General features: G+C 42.6%; 1 protein-coding gene and 1 pseudogene across 1 annotated transcript in view; one reads left to right on the top strand and one right to left on the bottom strand.

Annotated features, from left to right (window-relative positions):
* LOC135527037 (uncharacterized) overlaps window positions 1-24,086 on the top strand; it is a 157,698-nt pseudogene that overhangs the window by 32,448 nt on the left and 101,164 nt on the right.
* LOC135527035 (short transient receptor potential channel 7-like) overlaps window positions 1-24,086 on the bottom strand; it is a 47,887-nt gene that overhangs the window by 10,414 nt on the left and 13,387 nt on the right. Inside the window, exons 4-7 of the mRNA XM_064955691.1 lie at window positions 19,678-19,894; window positions 17,499-17,732; window positions 9,963-10,227; window positions 1,322-1,517 (exon numbers count right to left, since the gene is read on the bottom strand). Coding sequence (XP_064811763.1) covers window positions 1,322-1,517; window positions 9,963-10,227; window positions 17,499-17,732; window positions 19,678-19,894 — 912 coding nt within the window. The remainder of the gene's footprint in view (window positions 1-1,321; window positions 1,518-9,962; window positions 10,228-17,498; window positions 17,733-19,677; window positions 19,895-24,086) is intronic.

The following is a 24,086-nucleotide window of genomic DNA, read 5'->3' as shown; positions in this document are numbered from 1 at the left end:
TGAGTTATTATTAGAACTGACCTCTATATGAATGAGTTATTAATAGGACTGACTTCTTTATGAATAAGTTATTAATAGGACTGACCTCTATATGAATGAGTTATTAATAGGACTGACTTCTTTATGAATTAGTTATTAATAGGACTGACCTCTATATGAATGAGTTATTAATAGGACTGCCCTCTATATGAATGAGTTATTAATAGAACTGACCTCTATATGAATGAGTTATTAATAGAACTGACCTCTATATGAATGAGTTATTAATAGCCTCTATATGAATGAGTTATTAATAGGACTGCCCTCTATATGAATGAGTTATTAATAGAACTGACCTCTATATGAATGAGTTATTAATAGCACTGCCCTCTATATGAATGAGTTATTAATAGGACTGACTTCTTTATGAATGAGTAATTAATAGGACTGCCCTCTATATGAATGAGTTATTAATAGGACTGACCTCTATATGAATGAGTTATTAATAGAACTGACCTCTATATGAATGAGTTATTAATAGGACTGACCTCTATATGAATGAGTTATTAATAGAACTGACCTCTATATGAATGAGTTATTAATAGGACTGACTTCTTTATGAATGAGTTATTAATAGGACTGCCCTCTATATGAATGAGTTATTAATAGAACTGACCTCTATATGAATGAGTTATTAATAGGACTGACCTCTATATGAATAAGTTATTAATAGGACTGACCTCTATATGAATGAGTTATTAATAGGACTGACCTCTATGTGAATGAGTTATTAATAGGACTGCCCTCTATATGAATGAGTTATTAATAGGACTGCCCTCTATATGAATGAGTTATTAATAGAACTGACCTCTATATGAATGAGTTATTAATAGAACTGACCTCTATATGAATGAGTTATTAATAGCCTCTATATGAATGAGTTATTAATAGGACTGCCCTCTATATGAATGAGTTATTAATAGAACTGACCTCTATATGAATGAGTTATTAATAGCACTGCCCTCTATATGAATGAGTTATTAATAGGACTGACTTCTTTATGAATGAGTAATTAATAGGACTGCCCTCTATATGAATGAGTTATTAATAGGACTGACCTCTATATGAATGAGTTATTAATAGAACTGACCTCTATATGAATGAGTTATTAATAGGACTGACCTCTATATGAATGAGTTATTAATAGAACTGACCTCTATATGAATGAGTTATTAATAGGACTGACTTCTTTATGAATGAGTTATTAATAGGACTGCCCTCTATATGAACGAGTTATTCATAGGACTGACCTCTATATGAATGAGTTATTAATAGAACTGACCTCTATCTCTTGATAGGAGCTATTGATCATAGCGATGAGCATGTTGAGTAGAACCACCACCATAGTGACGTTATAGACCCCAAACAGCACATAGCCAATATTCTCTATGAACTTATGGTCATACTTCAGGACCACGGAAATCACCTCCGACAGACCGAAGATGGACCAGAACAGAGTCTTAAAGCTCTCCTCCACCCTGGGGAAACACACACGGATGCACATGCAAGCATGAGTCTGTAAACCAGAGTATAGTGTTCTTTTAGTAGAGTTTATGAGCTGGCACTGATGAAATAGCTGATGAGTCATGTCCAATTCCAACACATTATCCCCCCACCAGGAAAGCTCAATCGAAGAGGCAAAGCCAGTTCTCCTGTTCCACTTTGGAACAGCCCAGGGCTTTTGTCTGTGATTTGGTTGTGCACAGGTTGGAAACGGTTGGAAACGTCTGGTCCAGTCTAGTCTAGTCCAGTCCAGTCCAGTCCAGTCCATTTGGTTCTGCTTTTAGTCTCAGTACTCATGGCCTGATCCGCTGCGCCCTCGTTTCGTTTCACGAGAACAAGTTGGTCGAATGAGGTGACATTGCTCTAGCTTGCGCTTTCAGACACCCAAGCTCTGAGGGGGTTTGGAGTGAGCTAAACATACACTTTGCCAAAAGAACACCGACATTTGGACGCAATACTGCCAAATATACATTCAATGAATGGCAAAGCAAGAGGGAGGGGTGAAGGGGAAGAGAGATGTCGGCTACAGGCCTGTGTGTGCACTTCAATAAACCTCTCCTCTTTCAGCGCTTAGAGCCACACACACTTCATCTTTCTAGGAAGAGTGGAAAACACTGCTTAACCTACAACTCGCTCTCTATGTCTTGTTCTCTATCTCTCTGTCTTCTCACAGACTCACAAGATCTTAGAACTCGGATAACTCTGTAGTAACTCGTTAAAATAACTTACAATATGTCATCTGTCAGCTCGATGTGCTGCAAGGCCCAGTATGTACAGTACATGCATGTGGTACCATGGCTGAATAAACCTAAATTCTCTCTCTATTGGACAATGTTCTCATGTGGAACGCTATTCAGACCCCCATATGATAGTCCATCCACTTGATCCTTGCTGATGTTTATTGATTTCCCTTTCCTCTGACCTGGGGCTCACGTGACAAACCAACGTCAATATGCAAGACTCTTCACATGTATTTAGAAATTAATGTACATGTTATTAGGTAGGGAAAAGGAGAGGTTTCTAATAGAAGCTTATGACATACATGGACATCCACACTTATCTGCAGAGATACAGTAGTCCTTTCTATACGTGAACAATTCTATCAGTCACCGGCTACCACTACCCCTCATATTCACACAGAGAGCAGACCAGCGGATATTGATGCCGGGTGCTGAGCCGTCATTAAACACTTCTGTCTAGTTCCCTAACAGCTGGTCACAGCGGGTGCCTTCAGAGACACAGTCAGCCTTAACCCTCAGGAGAGCACCTCACTGACAGGAGAGAGGGAGGCAGTACAAGGCAACACACACACACACACACACACACACACACACACACACACACACACACACACACACACACACACACACACACACACACACACACACACACACACACACACACACACACACACACTCCCTACGAGGGAGAATGGCGGCAACTCACCTCTATTCTGTGTGTGTGTGTAATCCAAACCCAATTACTGCTCATCTACTTCCTCAGGAGACTGATATGAACACACAGTAGGTCCCTCTCGCTCGCTCTCTCTCTCTCTCTCTCTCTCTCTCGCTCACTCTAACTTTATTTTCCATTATTCCTTTTCTCATCTTTCTTCAGTGCCACTATCTTTCTTTTTAGCTCACTCTCTCTCTATAATTAGGGAAATCAATGCTGCAGATCAGTAAATCACAGACTTAAAAAAAAAAAAAAAATGTTTTTCTCTCTCATCATTCCGATATTATAATCCTCTCCCTCCCTCTCTATCCCTCCCTTATAGCATTTATATATGAACTTCCCTCCCTCCTTTACTCTCCTCCCTCACCGCCTCCCTCGCTCCATCTAGCAGTGCTATCTTTCAGGAGAGTGGTGCAGACAGACATCTTTAAGTATTAAACTCAGATCAACTTTCCTCGATCACGCCGCTGAGCCGTATCCATGGTGACAGACGGGTAAGCACCTCTGGTCTTAATCAATGTGATTTGTTTGAGTGTGCGTATGTGTAGTGTGTGTGTCTTCTCTGGTCATATGTATTGAATAGGGAATTGAACAGTGCGAGACAAGCAATTAGGAGCTTCATGACAACACAAGTGTCCATCACGCTCTATAAATTCTCTCTCTCTCTCTTGGCACATGCCGACTTGCATATCCTCAGGAAATAAAAGAAAAGAGATCATCCATTCACCAACTCTGCATCTCACAAAGGCACGGCGGTTGGACTCATCAGACCAAAGGACAGATTTCCACCGGTGTAATGTTCATTGCTCGTGTTTCTTGGCCCAAGCAAGTCTCTTCTTCTTATTGGTGTCCTTTAGTAGCGGTTTCTTTGCAGCAATTTGAAGGCCTGATTCACGCAGTCTCCTCTGAACAGTTGATGTTGAGATGTGTCTGTTACTTGAACTCTGAAGCATTTATTTGGGCTACAATCTGAGGTGCAGTTAACTCTGGTGCAGTTAACTCTGTAACTCTTTCCTGTGGCAGTCTTCATGAGAGCCAGTTTCATTATAGTACGTGATGGTTTTTGCAACTGCACTTGAAGAAACTTTAAAAGTTCTTGAAATTACTGACCTTCATGTCTTAGAGTAATGATGGGCTGTATTTTCTCTTTGCTTATTTGAGCTGTTCTTGACCTAATATGGACTTGGTCTTTTACCAAATAGGGCTATCTTCTGAATACCACCCCTACCTTCTCACAACACAACTCATTGGCTCAAACGCATTAAGAAAGAAAGAAATTCCCCAAATTAACTTTTAACAAGGCACACCTGTTATGTGAATGCATTCCAGGTGACTACCTCATGAAGCTGGTTGAGAGAATGCCAAGAGTGTGCAAAGCTGTCATCAAGGCAAAGGATGGCTACTTTGAAGAATCTCAAATATAAACTTTTTTGGTTACTGCATGATTCCATATGTGTTATTTCATAGTTTTGATGTCTTCACTACTGTTCTACGATGTAGAAAATAGTAAAAACAAAGAAAAACCCTGGAATGAGAAGGTGTGTGCAAACTTTTAACTGGTACTGTACATATGTTCCTTTTTACCCCCACGCTAAACTGTCATGCCATACCACCAGGCCCCTCTCTCTCTCTCTACTCTTCAGTTCTCACAAAATATATCTCACTCTCTTTGGTTTTGCCCTCTCCCTCCTTCTCAGCTTGTTCTCCATGTCTGTGTGTCTTCTTCAGCTTATCCCTCTGATTCTCTCTCTCCTGTCTGTGCCAGTGGCCTGTTTCCCTTATTGTGCCCACACAAACAGGCCAGCCAAGAATCCTCCTCTGCTTCTCTCCATCCCCCTCTAGTCTCTCCTTCCACCTCTAGTCTCTCCTTCCCCCTCTAGTCTCTCCTTCCCCCTCTAGTCTCTCCTTCCCCCTCGAGTCTCTCCTTCCCCCTCGAGTCTCTCCATCCCCCTCGAGTCTCTCCTTCCCCCTCTAGTCTCTCCTTCCCCCTCTAGTCTCTCCATCCCCTCTAGTCTCTCCTTCCCCCTCTAGTCTCTCCATCCCCCTCTAGTCTCTCCATCCCCCTCTACTCTCTCCATCCCCCTCTAGTCTCTCCATCGCCCTCTAGTCTCTCCTTCCCCCTCTAGTCTCTCCTTCCCCCTAGTCTCTCCATCCCCCTCTAGTCTCTCCATCCCCCTCTAGTCTCTCCTTCCCCCTCTAGTCTCTCCATTCCCCCTCTCTTCACCCATACTCATTCCTCCTTTCCTCTTGCTTTTATCTCATTTGTTTATCTTCCTACTCTGTCAGATTTGCCCTCCTCTATTTTCTCCTCTACTCGCTGATGCGTTCTCTTTTCCTCAAATAGTCTCCGTCCTCCCTCTATCTTCTACTTCCTGACTCCCCCTCCACCCCCTTTCCTGTATCTCTCCATTACTCTCCCCTTGTCTGGCAGTCAGGTCTGTACAGCAGTGTACTAATGCATGACTGACTAGAACATAGAGACAGGCCTACTGCTTCTCCAGAGGTGCCTAGCTGAGAATCCTAATAACCTGCCGTGTGTGTGTGTGTGTGTGTGTGTGTGTGTGTGTGTGTGTGTGTGTGTGTGTGTGTGTGTGTGTGTGTGTGTGTGTGTGTGTGTGTGTGTGTGTGTGTGTGTGTGTGTGTGTGTGTGTGTGTGTGTGTGTGTGTGTGTGTGTGAGAAATAATATGTGTGCTTTTGTGTGTGAGTGAGTCAGTCAGTGTGTTGGGTTCTGGAGGCCAGAATAGTAGACATTAGGGCATACAGTCTTCATTAGGCCTACTCCAGCTGTACCTTCACTGCCTGAACCCTCCAGCCATCCTCCAAAGAACCGCCTTCATCCTCTCCACAGCCCCCACTCAGAGTGCTTCCTCCTGGGGTATCGTTATCACCACCACCTGCCTCCCTCAATCAGCACCAGAGCCATCAAACCTGCCCTCACTACCATCCTCCATCAAAAGCTGCCATGTCTGTTATACTCAAGAACACAGAGAGATAGCAGATACATGCACATACGTATGTACGTACACACACACACACACACACACACACACACACACACACACACACACACACACACACACACACACACACACACACACACACACACACACACACACACACACACACACACACACACACACACACACGTCTAAACCAACTGTTCTGAAGCATCATGTAAATTCAACCAACTTTCCAATTATCCCCTCTCTGGACTTCCCACTATCCTGCCAACTCACCACACCAATCAACATTCCGCTCCCATTCCTCTGATATAAAGCAGCGTGTGTTTTCCTTAGTGTTTGGTGAATAGGGCAGCCCCAGTGTTTTCCTTAGTGTTTGGTGAATAGGGCAGCCCCAGTGTTTTCCTTAGTGTTTGGTGAATAGGGCAGCCCCAGTGTTTTCCTTAGTGTTTGGTGAATAGGGCAGCCCCAGTGTTTTCCTTAGTCTTTGGTGAATAGGGCAGCCCCAGTGTTTTCCTTAGTGTTTGGTGAATAGGGCAGCCCCAGTGTTTTCCTTAGTGTTTGGTGAATAGGGCAGCCCCAGTGTTTTCCTTAGTGTTTGGTGAATAGGGCAGCCCCAGTGTTTTCCTTAGTGTTTGGTGAATAGGGCAGCCCCAGTGTTTTCCTTAGTGTTTGGTGAATAGGGCAGCCCCAGTGTTTTCCTTAGTGTTTGGTGAATAGGGCAGCCCCAGTGTTTTCCTTAGTGTTTGGTGAATAGGGCAGCCCCAGTGTTTTCCTTAATAGTGTTTTCCTTAGTGTTTGGTGAATAGGGCAGCCCCAGTGTTTTCCTTAGTGTTTGGTGAATAGGGCAGCCCCAGTGTTTTCCTTAGTGTTTGGTGAATAGGGCAGCCCCAGTGTTTTCCTTAGTGTTTGGTGAATAGGGCAGCCCCAGTGTTTTCCTTAGTGTTTGGTGAATAGGGCAGCCCCAGTGTTTTCCGTAGTGTTTGGTGAATAGGGCAGCCCCAGTGTTTTCCGTAGTGTTTGGTGAATAGGGCAGCCCCAGTGTTTTCCCTTTCCTGTCCATGGCTGAATTTAGACAGGCAGCCTAATTCTGATCATTTTTTCCACTTATTGGTCTTTTGATCAATCATATCAGATCTTTTCAAACCAATTCGTGAACAAAATATCAGAATTGGGCTGCCTGTCTAAATGCAGTCCATGTTGTGCATACCTGAGTTTAAGTAAGTGCCTTTTCATGTTTGGAGACTGTATAATGATAACTTCCAAGCCTGTATATATACACATAGACATATATATATATATATATATATATATTGTTGGGGAATAATCAGAATTAGTTGGGTAACATAGATAAGATGTTTTATATTCATCATAAGTTTGTAAGTTATTTCTCATCAGAATGTTATTTTTGTATAATACTGTGGCGTGGTTGCAGTATCTGTTCTATGTCAAGACTAAGTTGCTTGGGCCGGAGAGAGGGGAGAGGTCAAGCATGTATCTCTTGGCTCCACAATGTCTGTGTGCCAGTCAGTGTGTCTCTGTGATCTTGTCAAGATAGGATGGATTTGATATATGCCTGTTGATATGGAGGATTGGTTTATGGTTCTGAGTTTGAGAATGGAGACAAAGCTGAACAATGAATTATGCCGATGCTGTCTTATCCTGTGTGTCTTTGCTATAAAAGTTCTCAGTTGAAATGTGTAAGGGACTCTCAGAGAATTCATTGATAGACACTGAATTGATCTGAGAGTCACAGGGTTTGTGATAGAGCTCATATAATTAAAGATGGACTTTGATAACTAACTCTGACTTGTGTGTGTGGTTTGCTCCCATGATTTGGTAAATAGAGGAAATTTCCACGACAATATATATATATATATATATATATATATATATATATATATATATATATATATATACAGTACTAGCCAACATTTTGGACATACCTACTCATTTTTTTATTTACTATTTTCTACACTGTAGAGTAATAGTGAAGACATCAAAACTATGAAATAACACGTATGGAATCAGGGAGTAACCCAAAACATGTTAAACAAATCAAAATATATTTTCAATTTGAGATTATTCAAAGTAGCCACCCTTTGCCTTGATGACAGCTTTGCACACTCTTGACATTCTCTCATGCAAAGCATCCCTAAAGATTCACTATACCACCAACATGCTTAACCGTTTGTACAAGGTTCTTACCGTGGAATGCAGTGTCTGGTTTTCACCAGCCATAATGGGGCCCATGTCATCCAAAAAGTTATACTTTTGACTCATCTGTCCATAGAACATTCTTCCAAGAGTCTTGATGATTTTCCAGGTGCTTTTTGGCAAACTTGAATCAACTTTTTCGAGGAGATGGGTCCCATTATGTCTGGCGAAAACCAAACACTATATTTCACCTCATACCAACGGTTAAGCATGTTGGTGGTAGTGTGATGGTTTGGGGAATTCTTTAGTTACCAGTGATGTCCTTTGTTCCTGCGTGTTATACTTTTCTACATTCTCCTATTAGTTATGACACTTCGTATGTATGCTAATACATCTTCTCTTTTGTATCCTCCAGAACCACAACATCCTCCCACACAACCTTAGCTACCGGGTTGAAAACCCATTCAATATCTCAATTCCCCCCCTTCGTTAGTTAGTTAATAAATGAATACCCTGCACTGGAAACCTTGTCCTCCACCAACACTCCTGTATTCTGACCTGCAATATCACTCCTCAACCTAGCCTAAGATACAGTCCAACCCACTCCTTTTCTTTACCAAGTAAATGATTGATGTAAATTCCTGGAAAACGTGACTTCTGTTATGGTCTTTCTGACTCCATCAGTAATTGGAGTCATAGTGACCCCTTGTGGTGCCAGTAAGAACTTGTGAACGGTGGAATTCATTCAGAACATCTCACTGGTTGATAGGTTACTATGAATTCAAGTGGAATGATATATCAGCTGGATTCCTCAAAACTGACATCGGAAACAAATCCCAACTGTGTTTCAAGGTAAAGTCAACACAGGCTGCGTTTCGATTGGTCTTCTGACCAATTAGATCAGCTCCCCCCCAAAAAGAGCTGATGTTAAAAGATCTGATGTGATTGGTCAAAAAGACCAATTAGTGGAAAAAAGTTGAGTGTGCTGTGTGAACGCAGCCCCTGAGGGTACCATTCAGGTCTTAGAGTCCAAGACAGAGGCCTAAAACTGAATATCCGCTGTAGGGAGTAGAAGTGATGAGTCCGACGTTTGTACCGGTATCGCCTCAGCAGACTGGTGGTTCTATGTGATCAGCCAAGCAGAACCCATCCCAGACTCCACCGTTCTCTGTGGTTCTACTTCACTACACACAGATGGAACAGAGGAGTTCTTTAACTCATAAAAAATGACTGACCGACTGACTGACTGACTGAGACTGACGGACGGACAGGCTGGACCCAAAATCCATTAGCAAAGGGACTGAGATGATTGAGTGGAAAGTTTCAGTTTCAGAAAGAATGATAGAATGATCAAATGATAATGTGTCTCTAGTCTAAAGTGGTAAAACTACATTCTGAGAGGAGAGGAGGGAAGAGGACTGTGTCTGAATGAGTGTGTGTCTTCTTTCTCTGAGATAAATGTTGACAAATGGTTCTTAAACGAGCCTGCCACAGGATAAAGACTGATCACTTTGCGACGTTGCTATAAAATCCACAGGCGGACATGAAATAAAAGTAAATGTGCCTGTCATCACTGATGTGAAAGGACCAGCTGGTTCCAGAAAACATCATAGTGGATTTCCACTGATAAACTGGACAGAGATGTAGCCAGACACTACTTCCACCTGTCCTGTCAGAAAAGAGCTTTGAAAGAAAGGTGACCTTGTGGGATTCCACCAGTATCTTTCCTAAATAACATGTCACTTGACCCCCCCCCCCCCCAAGATGTGTTTCACTCATCTCACTAATCTTCCATTTGTGTGTGTTTCAGTGTGTGTGCAGGATGTTTATTGTATTTTTTCACTCACGTGGTGAAGGCAGGGTTGTACTTGGCTCCTAGGTAATACGAGTAGAGGTTGAACATCCCAATCATGAAGGCCACAAACACCATAATGAAGATGACCATGAACTTGAAGATGTCCTTCACCGTCCGGCCCAGGGAGATCTGGAGGGGACCGAAGCTCTCGTTGGCTGGCAGGATGTAGGCGATGCGGGAGAAACTCAGCACCACAGCAATGGCATACAGACCTTCTGAGATGATCTGGGGGTCCGACGGACGCCACTTATTCCTGGCTGAGACAAACCGTAGGGAGAGAATGTGAAAAAGAGAAGAGTGTGTGGAAGAGAGAAGAGTGTGTGGAAAAGAGAAGAGTGTGTGGAAAAGAGAAGAGTGTGTGGAAGAGAGAAGAGTGTGTGGAAAAGAGAAGAGTGTGTGGAAAAGAGAAGAGTGTGTGGAAGAAGAGAGAAGAGTGTGTGGAAGAGAGAAGAGTGTGTGGAAAAGAGAAGAGTGTGTGGAAAAGAGAAGAGTGTGTGGAAGAGAGAAGAGTGTGTGGAAAAGAGAAGAGTGTGTGGAAAAGAGAAGAGTGTGTGGAAAAGAGAAGAGTGTGTGGAAGAGAGAAGAGTGTGTGGAAAAGAGAAGAGTGTGTGGAAAAGAGAAGAGTGTGTGGAAAAGAGAAGAGTGTGTGGAAAAGAGAAGAGTAACCAAATAAAGAAAGCAGCCAGGTCACCCCATGATAAGTCAGTATTTGACGTCCATCCATGTCTGAGGATGTCGGAAGGTGATGTGAAAACCGGCCACAAGGGGCAACATAGTGTGCTGCTAGGGTGTTGTGGGCTGCTAGGGTGTTATGGGCAGGGATGGCAGATAATTGTAGGCACCTGCCTCTGATTCCAAAGGTTGCAAGTTCAAATTCATTGATTGAATGTTTTTGAAACTTTTGTTTTAAGCCTATCCCATACCTTGACCTTTACCTTAACAATTCAGAGTTAATTAATGCCTAACATTAAAGTGGAACAGACAGCATTTTAGCAACATGAAATCTGCTCACATACACCCAGTTTGATGTAGCAAAACTTGAAATGTTTTTTTGTTTTTTTTACATTGGATAAAAGTAGAGACACATAGCTAGAAAAGGGTATGTCACACACAACAGTTGAGGAACAGTGGGAGGTAATTCTGCTTTGAAAGTTGATAAACTTGTAACCCCACTTTTGAGAAAATGGCCTTTGAATGTTATAGGACACCTACTGGAGACCTCTTCTTTGTCTACATCCAGTCAGCATCGTTCACACCCTCTTAAGCTTTAGCCCCGCCCATCTCTAAGGAGTGTTCAGAATACACACTGGACGTTCTGGCCGAGTAGGGTTGATCAAAGCCTTCTGTCTTAACCTGTTGATGCTCTGGGGGCGCAATTTCATTTTTGGATGAAAAACGTTCCCGTTTTAAACAAGATATTTTGTCACAAAAAGATGCTCGACTATGCATATAATTGCTACCGTTCGAAAGAAAACACTCTGACGTGTCCAGAAATACAAAGATCTTCTCTGTGCGTGCCCTAAAACGTGAGCTTCAGGCAAAACCAAGATGAGATGGCATCCAGGAAATGACAAGGATTTTTGAGGCTCTGTTTTTCAAGATCTCCTTATATGGCTGTGAACGCAAGAGGAATTAGTCAGCCCTTTCTGTCATTTCCCCAAGGTGTCTGCAGCATTGTGACGTATTTGTGGGCAGATCATTGGAAGATTGACCATAACAGACCACATTTACCACGTGTCCGCCCGGTGTCCTGCGCCGAAATTGGTGCGCAAAAGTCACCTGCCAGTATTTTTCCATGGGACACAGAGAGGAAAGCAAGCTTCCACGAACTGCATGTCAATGAAGAGATATGTGAAAAAACACCTTGAGGATTGATTCCAAACAACGTTTGCCATGTTTCGGTCGATATTATGTAGTTAATCCGGAAAAAGTTTCACGTTGTAGGTGACTGCATTTTCGGTTCGTTTCGGTAGCCAGACGCAATGTAGAAAACGGAACGATTTCTCCTACACACAGACGCTTTCAGGAAACACTGCGCATTTGGTATGTGACTGAGACTCTCCTCATTGAAAACATCAGAAGCTCTTCAAAGGTAAATGATTTTATTTATTTGGTTATCTGGTTTTTGTGAAAATGTTGCGTGCTACATGCTACACAAAATGCTATGCTAGCTTTGCATACTCTTACACAAATTAGTCAATTTCTATGGTTCAAAAGCATATTTTGAAAATCTGAGATGACAGTGTTGTTAAGAAAAGGCTAAGCTTGAGAGCAAACGCATTATTTTAATTTTATTTGCGATTTTCAGAAATCGTTAACGTTGCGTTATGCTAATGAGCCTGAGGCTTTAGTCACGATCCCGGATCCGGGATGGGGAGTTTCAAGAAGTTAACAACAGCAGTCAAGCACCCAAGCTAACTGGCTAACGTTGGCTAGCTTGCTAGCTACTTCCAGACACAAATGAGAGAACAGTTCACTCTGACCATTTTACTTGCCCTAGCAGAGCTGGTTAGGCTGTTTTTATGTTGGTGAATGCAACTGTGCTGCTGGCAACAATTTAATTATGCTGTTTTGCCAACGTTGAATGACACTGGCCATATTCAATGGGTGTTGAGTGTTGAATAGTTATTCTGTGCTCAACAGTGAAGAGGCGACTCTGGGATGCTGGCCTTCTAGGCAGAGTTCCTCTGTGTTCTTTTGCCCATCGTAATCTTTTCTTTTTATTGGCCAGTCAGATATGGCTTTTTCTTTGCAACTCTGCCTAGAAAGCCAGAATCCAAGAGTCGCCTCTTCACTGTTGATTTTGAGACTGGTGTTTTGCTGGTACTATTTAATGAGATGCCAGTTGAGGACTTGTGAGGCGTCTGTTTCTCAAACTAGACACAATGTAGTTTTCCTCTTGCTGTTGTGCACCGGGGTCTCCCACTCCTCTTTCTATTCTGGTTAGAGCCTGTTCGCTCTGTTCTGTGAAGGGAGTAGTACACAGCATTGTACGAGATCTTCAGTTTCTTAGCAATTTCTCGCATGGAATAGCCTTAATTTCTCAGGACAAGAATAGACTCAGAAGAAAGTTATTTTTTTCTGGCCATTTTGAGCCTATAATCGAACCCACAAATACTGATGCTCCAGATACTCAACTAGTCTACAGAAGGTCAGTTTTATTGCATCTTTCATCAGCATAACAGTTTTCAGCTGTACTAACATAATTGCAGAAGGGTTTTCTAATGATCAATTAGCCTTTTTGAAATTATGAACTTGGATTAGCTAACACAACGTGCCATTGAAACACAAGAGTGATGGCTGCTGATAATGGGCCTATGTTAGCCTATGTAGATATTCCATTAAAAATCAGCTGTTTCCAGCTACAATAGTAATTTATAACATTAGGTCTACACTGCATTTCTGATCAATTTGATGTATTTCTGATCAATTTTATGTTATTTTAATCGACAAAATTTTTGCTTTTCTGACAAAAACAAGGAAATGTCTCAGTGACCCCAAACTTTTGAACGGTAGTGTAACCGTTTATTTAAAAAAGTACCCCTTTTTTCATGATTGTCTCATCATTGCAACTCCCCAACGGGCTCAGGAGAGGCGAAGGCCGAGTCAGGCGTCCTCCGAAATTTGACCCGCCAAACCGCTCTTCTTAACACCCGCTCGCTTAACCAGGAAGCCAGCTTCACCAATGTGTCGGAGGAAACATTACATTACATTTACATTTAAGTCATTTAGCAGACGCTCTTATCCAGAGCGACTTACAAATTGGTGAATTCACCTTCTGACATCCAGTGGAACAGCCACTTTACAATAGTGCATCTAAATCATTTAAGGGGGGGGGTGAGAAGGATTACTTATCCTATCCTAGGTATTCCTTGAAGAGGTGGGGTTTCAGGTGTCTCCGGAAGGTGGTGAAACACTGTTCAACTGATGATGGAAGTCAGCCTGCAGTCGCCCGACCCACCACAAGGAGTCCCTAGAGCGTGATGAGCCAAGTAAAGCCCCCCAGCTAAAACCTCCCAACGCTGGGCCAATTGTGCGCCGCCCTATGGGACTCCCGGTCATGGCCGGTAATGACACAGCCTGGGATCTAACCCGATGCTGTAGTGACACCGCAACACTGCGATGCAGTGCCTTAGAGCGCTGCGCCACTAGGCAGAAAATATAACCTATTTTTAAAACGTCTTATGAAGTTGGTTTTGTAGCATAAATTGGGAATTATATATTTTTTGACTGATATTATAATTGTCTGTTTGTTTCATATCTGCAAAGTAGGTAAAATGCTGTCAGTTCCAGTTTAAGATTTTGGAATGAATGCCTAAACTTAACCCTAAACATTTGGAGTTTATGCCTAAAGGGAACCTTAAACACTTCGTAATTTGAAGTTTGAGAAACATGGATGAACATCTAATTCTGGTGTGAGACTGTGAGAGCAAGTTGAAAGAAAGATTTTAAACAGAGAAAGAAGAGAAACACAGTTTGTTTCCCAGTGGCTTGTAGTGTATATGAACTGTGACTATCTGATAAGATAAAGGAAGCAGCGCTGAGCTTCGTCTTCTCATTAGTACTTGTTTGATGATAGGGGAGAGCAAACTCTTAAGTGAATATTGGACAACTTGGAGCGAGTATTGGACAACTTGGAGCGAGTATTGGACAACTTGGAGCGAGTATTGGACAACGTGGAGCGAGTATTGGAAAACTTGCCTCCGTAGTGCAATACAAAGGCAAGGTGTAACACTTAGAAATCAAAACTGGATGGTATTTAGAGATAGATGGGAGGGGTTGAGTGGAGCTGAAGGGTGGGACGAAAAATAACAAGAACTAAATGTAAAATAGACTGTATCAATAAAATGTGCATTCGGAAAGTATTCAGACCCCTTACTTTTTCCACATTTGGTGACGGTACAGCCTTATTCTAAAATTGATTAAATGATCCCCCCCCTTATCAATCTACACACAATACCCTATAATTACAAAGCAAAAAACAGGTTCTTAGACATTTAAAAAAATGTGTTACAAATAAAACACAAAAATATTACATTTACATAAGTATTCAGACCCTTTAGTCAGTGTGTTGAAGCACATTTGGCCGCGATTACAGGCTAAGGTATGAAGCTACAAGCTTGGCACACCTGTATTTGGGAAGTTTCTCCCATTTTTCTCTGCAGATCCTCTCACGCTCTGTCAGGGTGGATGAGGAGCATCGCTGCACAGCTATTTTCAGATATCTCTAGAGATGTTTGATCAGGTTAAAGTACGGGCTCTGGCTTGTCCACTCAAGGACATTCAGAAACTTGTCCCAAAGCTACTCCTGCGTTGTCTTGGCTGTGTGCTTAGGGTCGTTGTCCTATTGGATGGTGAACCTTCGCCCCAGTCTGAGGTCCTGAGCACTCTGGAAGAGGTTTTCATCAAGGATCTCGCTGTACTTTGCTTGGTTCATCTTTCCCTCGATCCTGACTAGTCTCCCAGTCCCTGCCACTGAAAAACATCTCCACAGCATGATGTTGCCACCACCATGCTTCACCGTAGGGATGGTGCCAGGTTTCCTCCAGACGTGATGCTTGGCATTCAGGCCAAAGAGTTCAATCTCCAAGCGGGCTGTCACGTGCCTTTTACTGAGAAGTGGCTTCCATCTGGCCACTCTACCATAAAGGCCTGATCGGTGTAGTGCTGCAGAGATGGTTGTCCTTCTTGAAGGTTCTCCCATCTCCACAGAGGAACTCTGGAGCTGTCAGAGTTACCATCGGGTTCTTGGTCACCTCCCTGACCAAGGCCCTTCTTCCCCGATTGCTCAGTTTGGCCGGGTAGCCAGATCTAGGAGGAGTCTTGGTGGTTCCAAACTTCTTCCATTTAAGAATGATTGAGGCCACTGTGTTCTTGGGGACCTTCAATGCTGCAGAAATGTTTTGATACCCTTTCCAAAATCTGTGCCTTGATACAATCCTGTCTCGGGGGCTCTACGGACAATTCCTTCGTCCTAATGGCTTGGTATGTGCTCTGACATGCACTCTCAACTATGGGAACTTATATAGACAGATTTGTGCCTTTCCAAAAAAATGTACATTTTATTTAACTAGGAAAGTCAGTCACAAATTCTTATTTACAATGACAGCCTAGGAACAGTGGGTTAACTGCCTTGTTGAGGTGCAGAACAACAGATTTTTACCTTGTCAGCTAAGAATTGATCTAGCAACCTTTTGGTTACTGGCCCAATGCTCTAACCACTAGGCTACCTGCCACCCCAAATCATGTCCAATCAATTGAATTTACCACAGTGGGACTCCAGTCAAGTTGTAGAAACATCTGAAGAATGATCAATGGAAACAGGATGCACCTGAGCTCAATTTCGAGTCTCATAGCAAAGAGTCTGAATACTTCTGTAAATAAATGATTTCTGTTTTTATTGTGTGTAGATTGATGAGAAGAAAATATGTTTAATCCATTTTAGAATTACGAGTTACGTTACATTTTAGAATGTAACGTGACAAAATGTGGAAAAAGGGAAGGAGTCGGAATACTTTCCGACTGCACTGTAGGTTCAGAACCTTTGTTAAACAGCACAGTTGAAAAACTGACTTGTCTAGTTAAAGAAAGGTTAAACATAAGTATTTTTTTGTAATACAAAAAATATATGGGAAACAGAAATCAAAACTGCATATTCTTCAGAGATTGATGGGAGAGGTTGAGGGTAGTTGAAGGATGGGACTAAAAACAAACAAAATATAACTATTGTAAAATATTCTCCCTGTAAAATGTATGTAATATGTATAAGCTGGAAGTAGAAGCCTAAGTGTTGTTGTCCATTAGTTTACTCCATTTAGGGGAGGGATGGTAGGGCTAGTTTAAAATAATAAATAAAAAAATAATATATATATATATATATATATATATATATATATATATATATATATATATACACACACACTATATAGACCTCTGCGCCACTCGGGAGGCCCTATATATATTTTTTATATGTATATTTACAAAATATATATATGGGGGATTGTAAATGATGCAGACAATTACATTGATGGAAGCCACAATCTATCTGCAATATTAAAGCTGATCTACACCCTATTCTTTGAATACACACCAGGGGAACACCAGAACACCTCTGGAAAGCACAGAAACGAGAGGACCAATACACACACACACACACACACACACACACACACACACACACACACACACACACACACACACACACACACACACACACACACACACACACACACACACACACAGACAATTACAACAGCTTTGGGGTATGTGACCGAGTGTGTCATTGCATGTGTTGGGCTGTTTCAGTACTAATGTTTAAACAGTGGGGAGGCTATCATATGCATGTGCATTCAGACCGTGGCTTACTGTAAACAGCCATGTCATAACAGCCTTACACCACAAGATGACAGCAGTGATTAGAGAGCGCGAGCAGTGTACTGGGAAGGGTAGGGCACCGGTCCACAGTCGTTAATGTAGGCCCTTGTAGAAGGGTAGAAAATGAGAATGCCAACGGTATATTCCTACTAACCATAGGTGTAGTAGGCTACCTCTGTAGGTAGTGATGCGTTGCGGATGTCTTCGTCGGTGACAAACTGGTCGACGTACAGCTGGGCCTTCGAGGCCTTGAGGAAGGCCATGAACCGAGCGGTGAACGAAGCCACAAAGATAGACAACATGCCGAAGTCTAACACATTCCACAGGTGCATCACATACTCTCTAGGACCGTCCACCCAGATCTCCTTGACCTCTGACCAGATCATACCTGAGGGAGAGGGAGGGAGGGAGGGAGGGAGGGAGAGAGAGAGAGGGAGAGAGAGAGAGAGAGAGAGAGAGAGAGGAGAGAGAGAGAGAGAGAGAGAGAGAGAGAGAGAGAGAGAGAGAGAGAGAGAGAGAGAGAGAGAGCACATTAACACAACACATACGTTCAAATGCTTGGGGTCACTTAAAATGTCTTGTTTTTGACTTCCAAAATAACTGGAAACAACAGGTTTAAAAAAAAAAAATCCACATAGGCCCACTATCCGCAACCATCCCTCCTGTGTTCCAATTGCATGTTGTCACGCCCTGACCTTAGTTATCTTTGTTTTCTTTATTATTTTGGTTAGGTCAAGGTGTGACTAGGGTGGGTATGTTAGTTTTGTCCTTGTCTAGGGTTCTTTGTATATCTAAGGGTTTTGTAAGTCTAGGGATATGTATTTTTATGGTGGCCTGAATTGGTTCCCAATCAGAGGCAGCTGTGTGTTAGATAATCGAAGTGTATCATTTTAAAAGACTAATTGATCATTATTATACCCTTTTGCAATAATGTTAGTACAGCTGGAAACTGTTATGCTGATTAAAGAAGCAATAAAACTGGCCTTTAGACTAGTTGAGTATCTGGCACATCAGCATTTGTGGGTGCGATTACAGGCTCAAAATGGCCAAAAACAAATAACTTTCTTCTGAAATTCATCAGTCTATTCTTGTTCTGCGAAATGAAGGCTATTCCATGCGAGAAATTGCCAAGAAACTGAAGATGTCGTACAACGCTGTGTACTACTCGTTTCACAGAACAGCACAAACTGGCTCTAACCAGAATAGAAAGGGGAGTGGGAGGCCCTGGTGCACAACTGGGCAAGAGGACAAGTACATTAGAGTGTCTAGTTTGAGAAACAGACGCCTCAGAAGTCCTCAACTGGCAGCTTCATTAAATAGAACCCACAAAACACCAGTCTCAACATCGAAGAGGTGACTCCGGGATACTGGCCTTCTAGGCAGAGTTCCTCTGTCCAGTGTCTGTGTTCCTTTGCCCATCTTAATCTTTAATTTTTATTGGCCAGTCTGAGATATGGCTTTTTCTTTGCAACCCAAGGTATTGAAGTGGCCATCACAAAGCCTTGACTTCAATCCTATATAAAATGTGTGGGCAGAACTGAAAAAGTGTGTGCAAGCATTGAAGCCTACAAACCTGACTCAGTTTACACCAGCTCTGCCAGGAAGAATTGGCCAAAAATTCACCCAACTTATTGTGGGAAGCTTGTGGAAGACTACCTGAAATGTTTGACCCAAGTTAAACAATTTAAAGGCAATGCTACCAAATACTAATTGAGTGTATGTAAACTTCTGAACCATTGGGAATGTGATGAAAGAAATAAAAGCTGAAATAATTCATTCTCTCTACTATTATTCTGACATTTCACATTCTTAAAATAAATTGGTGATTCTAACTGTCCTAAAACAGGGACTTTTTGCTAGGATTAAATGTCAGGAATTGTGAAGAACTGAGTTTAAATGGATTAGTCTAAGGTGTATGTAAACTTCCGACACCAACTGTATGTGTGTATATGTATAACCGCCCTCTCCACCAGCTCTCCACCAGATTTTGTCTATTTCTTCCTTCCTTGTTCCTTTCTTTCTCTCTTAATCCATCCCTTTCATTCTTCCTCAAATCAAATCAAATTTTATTGGTCACATACACATATTTAGCAGATGTTATTGCAGGTGTAGCGAAATGCTTGTGTTCCTAACTCCAACAGTGCAGTAATATCTAACAATACACAACAGTACACACAAATCTAAAAGTAAAACAATAGAATTCTCATTCTGTCCTTCTTTCGACCTCTTTCTCGCTCTCTCTCCATTCATCGATCTTTCCCTTCCTCCCCTCTCTCTCTCTCTCTCCCTCTCCCTCTCCCTCTCCCCTCCCTTTCTCCCTCTCTCCTACTCACCCAGCACGCATTTCATGATGAGCATCTCGGTCCAGGAGAACTGAGTGGTCTTGACCCGGAACACCTGGCGAGGGTGGTCAGTGATGGTCTCGTTGGGCAGGTTCCTGACCCCCTCGAAGCGGTCTGAGGCGTTGATGACCAGCAGGCCCAGGAAGAGGGTGAAGGACACTGCGTGAGCCACAAACTTCATGAAGGGACTTCTCAGGATCTGACCCAGCTGGACAAAGACAAAAAACACCCTGCCTGGTTACTTGCACCAACAATTGCCCTTCTCTTTTCTTACTTGCACTTCGCCTTCGGTGATTGAGGAGAGGTTTAACTTGTTATGAATGTGATATGTGGTTGACTTACCTAGCAAACATAAGATGATTGGTCTGGATAAGAGCATCTGCTAAATGACTCAAATGTAAATGTAGTACCATGGTAAACGTGTACATGGTATAGAAACTACATTCTCCCTATGAAGTCAGTTAAAGTAAACAGTATCACTGTCAGGAGGAGTAATACACTAGATGGAACTGGGGAACATGGAACTGGTCTACCCTATGATCAGGAACCAGAGGCATTAATAGAGACAAAGCAAGATATACACAAAGCAACCGTTTTACTTCATACAGTAACTATCAGCTAGCTATTTGTAAATCATAATAATGTAGCTAACCAGATAGTTTAACAGGCAAAAGTGACCTAAAACTAATATTATGCAAGATAGATGTCAATTCTTTGTGGGTAGCAAACTAACAATTCTTTGTGGCTATCTGGCTAGCTAACAGTACTAGTAGCTAGCCAGTTAGCCCTATTGACTTATTTTTGGTTTCCGATCTACAGTACGTACAGTTGAAGTCGGAAGTTTACATACACCTTAGCCAAATACATTTAAACTCAGTTTTCCACAATTCCTGACATTTAATTCTAGTAAAAATACCCTGTCTTAGGTCACTTAGGATCATGTCAGAATAATAGTAGAGTGAATGATTTATTTCAGCTTTTATTTCTTTCATCACATTCCCAGTGGGTCAGAAGTTTAAATACACTCATTAGTATTTGTAGCATTGCCTTTAAATTGTTTAACTTGGGTCAAACATGTCAGGTAGCCTTCCACAAGCTTCCCACAATAAGTTGGGTGAATTTGGCCCATTCCTCCTGACAGAGCTGGTGTAACTGAATCAGGTTTGTAGGCCTCCTTGCTCACACACGCTTTTTCAGTTCTGCCCAAAAATGTTCTATAGGATTGAGGTCAGGGCTTTGTTATGGCCACTCCAATACCTTGACTTTGTTTTCCTTAAGCCATTTTGCCACAACTTTGGAGGTATGCTTGGGGTCATTGTCCATTTGGAAGACACATTTGCGACCAAGCTTTAACTTCCTGACTGATGTCTTGAGATGTTGATATGATATCCACATCATTTTCCTCCTAATGATGCCATCTAGTTTGTGAAGTGCACCAGTCCCTCCTGCAGCAAAGCACCCCCACAACATGATTCTGCCACCCCTGTGCTTCACGGTTGGGATGGTGTTCTTCAGCTTGCAAGCCTCCCCCTTCTTCGTCCAAACATAACAATGGTCATTATGGCCAAACAGTTCTATTTTTCTTTCATCAGACCACAGGACATTTCTCCAAAAAGTACAATCTTTGTCCCCATGTGCAGTTGCAAACCGTAGTCTGTCTGTTTTATGGCGGTTTTGGAGCAGTGGCTTCTTCCTTGCTGAGCAGCCTTTCAGGTTATGTCGATTTTGGACTTGTTTTACTGTGGATATAGATACTTTTGCACCTGTTTCCTCCAGCATCTTCACAAGGTCCTTTGCTGTTGTTCTGGGATTGATTTGCACTTTTCGCACCAAAGTACGTTCATCTCTAGGAGACAGAACGCGTCTCCTTCCTGAGCGGTATGACGGCTGCGTGGTCCCATGGTGTTTATACTTGCGTACTATTGTTTGTACAGACGAATGTTGTACCTTCAGGCGTTTGGAAATTGCTCCCAATGATAAACCAGACTCGTGGAGGTCTACAATTATTTTTCAGAGGTCTTAGCTGATTTCTGTTGATTTTCCCATGATGTCAAGCAAAGAGGCACTGAGTTTGCAGTGTTGACCCTTCTTTTTCAAGACCTCTGCAATCCGCCCTGGATACTGTCAATTAACTTTTGGGCCACATCATGACTGATGGCAGCCCATTCTTGCATAGTCAATGCTTGGAGTTTGTCAGAATTTGTGGGGTTTTGTTTGTCCATCCACCTCTTGAGGATTGACCACAAGTTCTCAATGGGATTAAGGTCTGGGGAGTTTCCTGACCATGGACCCAAAATATCAATGTTTTGTTCCCAGAGCCACTTAGTTATCACTTTGCCTTATTGCAAGGTGCTCCATCATGTTGGAAAAGGTATTGTTCGTCAGCAAACTGTTCCTGGATGGTTGGGAGAAGTTGCTCTCGGAGGATGTGTTGGTACCATTCTTTATTCATGGCTGTGTTCTTAGGCAAAATTGTGAGTGAGCCCACTCCCTTGGCTGAGTAGCAAGCCCACACATGAATGTTCTCAGGATGCTTTACTGTTGGCATGACACAGGACCGATGGTAGCGCTCACCTTTGTTCCGGATGCACCAAACAATCAGAAAGGGGATTCATTAGAAAAAATTACTTTACCCCAGTCCTCAGCAGTCCAATCCCTGTACCTTTTGCATAATATCAGTCTGTCCCTGATGTTTTTCCAGGAGAGAAGTGGCTTCTTTGCTGCCCTTCTTGACACCAGGCCATCCTCCAAAAGTCTTTGCTTCACTGTGCATGCAGATGTACTCACACCTGCCTGCTGCCATTCCTGAGCAAGCTCTGTACTGGTGGTGCCCCAATCCCGCAGCTGAATCAACTTTAGGAGACGGTCCTGGAGCTTGCTGGACATTCTTGGGTGCCCTGAAGCCTTCTTCACAACAATTGAACCGCTCTTCTTGAAGTTCTTGATTGTCCGATAAATGGTTGATTTAGGTGCATTCTTACTGGCAGCAATATCCTTGCCTGTGAAGCCCTTTTTGTGCAAAGCAATGATGACGACACGTGTTTCCTTGTAGGTAACCATGATTGACAGAGGAAGAACAATGATTCCAAGCACCACCCTCCTTTTGAAGCTTCCAGTCTGTTATTCAAACTCAATCATTATGACAGAGTGATCTCCAGCCTTGTCCTCATCAACACTCACCTGTTAACGAGAGAATCACTGACATGATGTCAGCTGGTCCTTTTGCGGCAGGGCTGAAATGCAGTGGAAATGTTTTCTTTTGAGGATTCAGTTCATTTGCATGGCAAAGAGGGACTTTGCAATTAATTTCAATTCATCTGATCACTCTTCATAACATTCTGGAGTATATACAAATAGCCATCATAGAAATTGAGGCAGCAGACACGACTGTAGAGTCCAAAATGTCTTTCAAGCTGTCAGGCATTCCTTTGGCAGTAAGAGCCTCTCAGTGGATGCTGCAGTGTACCCAAGTGGCATCGGGAGGAACTGCTTGCACGCACGTTACCACTCCACTATGTCTCCCTGTCATGGCTTTTACACCATCAGTACAGATACAACACATCTTGACCACCGAAGTCCATTTGATGTCACAAAGCTGTCCAGTACTTTAAAAATATCCTCTTCTGTTGTCTCGATTTCCAGTGGTTTGCAGAAGAGGATGTCTTCCTTAATTGACCCCCCATAAACTTAACGGACCTAAACCAGGAGCTGAGCCTGGCCCGCCACATCTGTTGACTCATCCAGCTGTAACGCACAGAATTCTCTAGCTTGTATGCGAAGCAGTAATTGTTTCAAAACATCTCCTGCCATTTCACTGAAGCAACATGAAACAGTGTTGTTTGTTGAAGACATTGTTTGTATAGGTTTTTGGGCCTTTTCCCCCAGCATTGTCCCAGCCATATCCGCGGCAGCAGGAATAATGAAGTCCTCCACAATAGTATGAGGCTTGCCTGTCCTATCCACTCGGTAGCCCATATAAGACTCTTCTAGCCCTGCCTTATTAATGGTATCTGTTGATTTTATACATGTCTTACTACTCGAAAGTCGTCGTAATTCTCAATCAAAAACCTCCTGTGGCTTATTTTTCAAATTGGAATGTTTTGTTACTAAATGTTTGCGCGAGAGTGAAGGTTTCATTGAGTTGTGAGATAGTACTTTTGCACAAAAAACACACTGTGGCTGAGGAAAGGCACTACTCCCAATATAAGTCAACCCCAAATCAATGTAGTTCTCGTCATATTTGCGCCTCTTCGATGGTCCAACGCCCCTGTCTGTTGCTCGGTGCTTTCCGGGGTAAGGGGGCTGTAGCTCTTCGGCATCAGTTTCACAACTGTCAGTGTCCATGCTAGCTGGGCTAACAACAAATGTAGAATTACTGATGCTAGCATTGGATGTGCTTG

The sequence above is a fragment of the Oncorhynchus masou genome, chromosome 32, assembly GCF_036934945.1.
Source record: "Oncorhynchus masou masou isolate Uvic2021 chromosome 32, UVic_Omas_1.1, whole genome shotgun sequence".
In the NCBI taxonomy this organism is placed as follows: domain Eukaryota; kingdom Metazoa; phylum Chordata; class Actinopteri; order Salmoniformes; family Salmonidae; genus Oncorhynchus; species Oncorhynchus masou.
The sequence above is the reverse complement of the archived record's forward strand: the minus strand, read 5'-3'. Positions and strand labels throughout refer to the sequence as shown.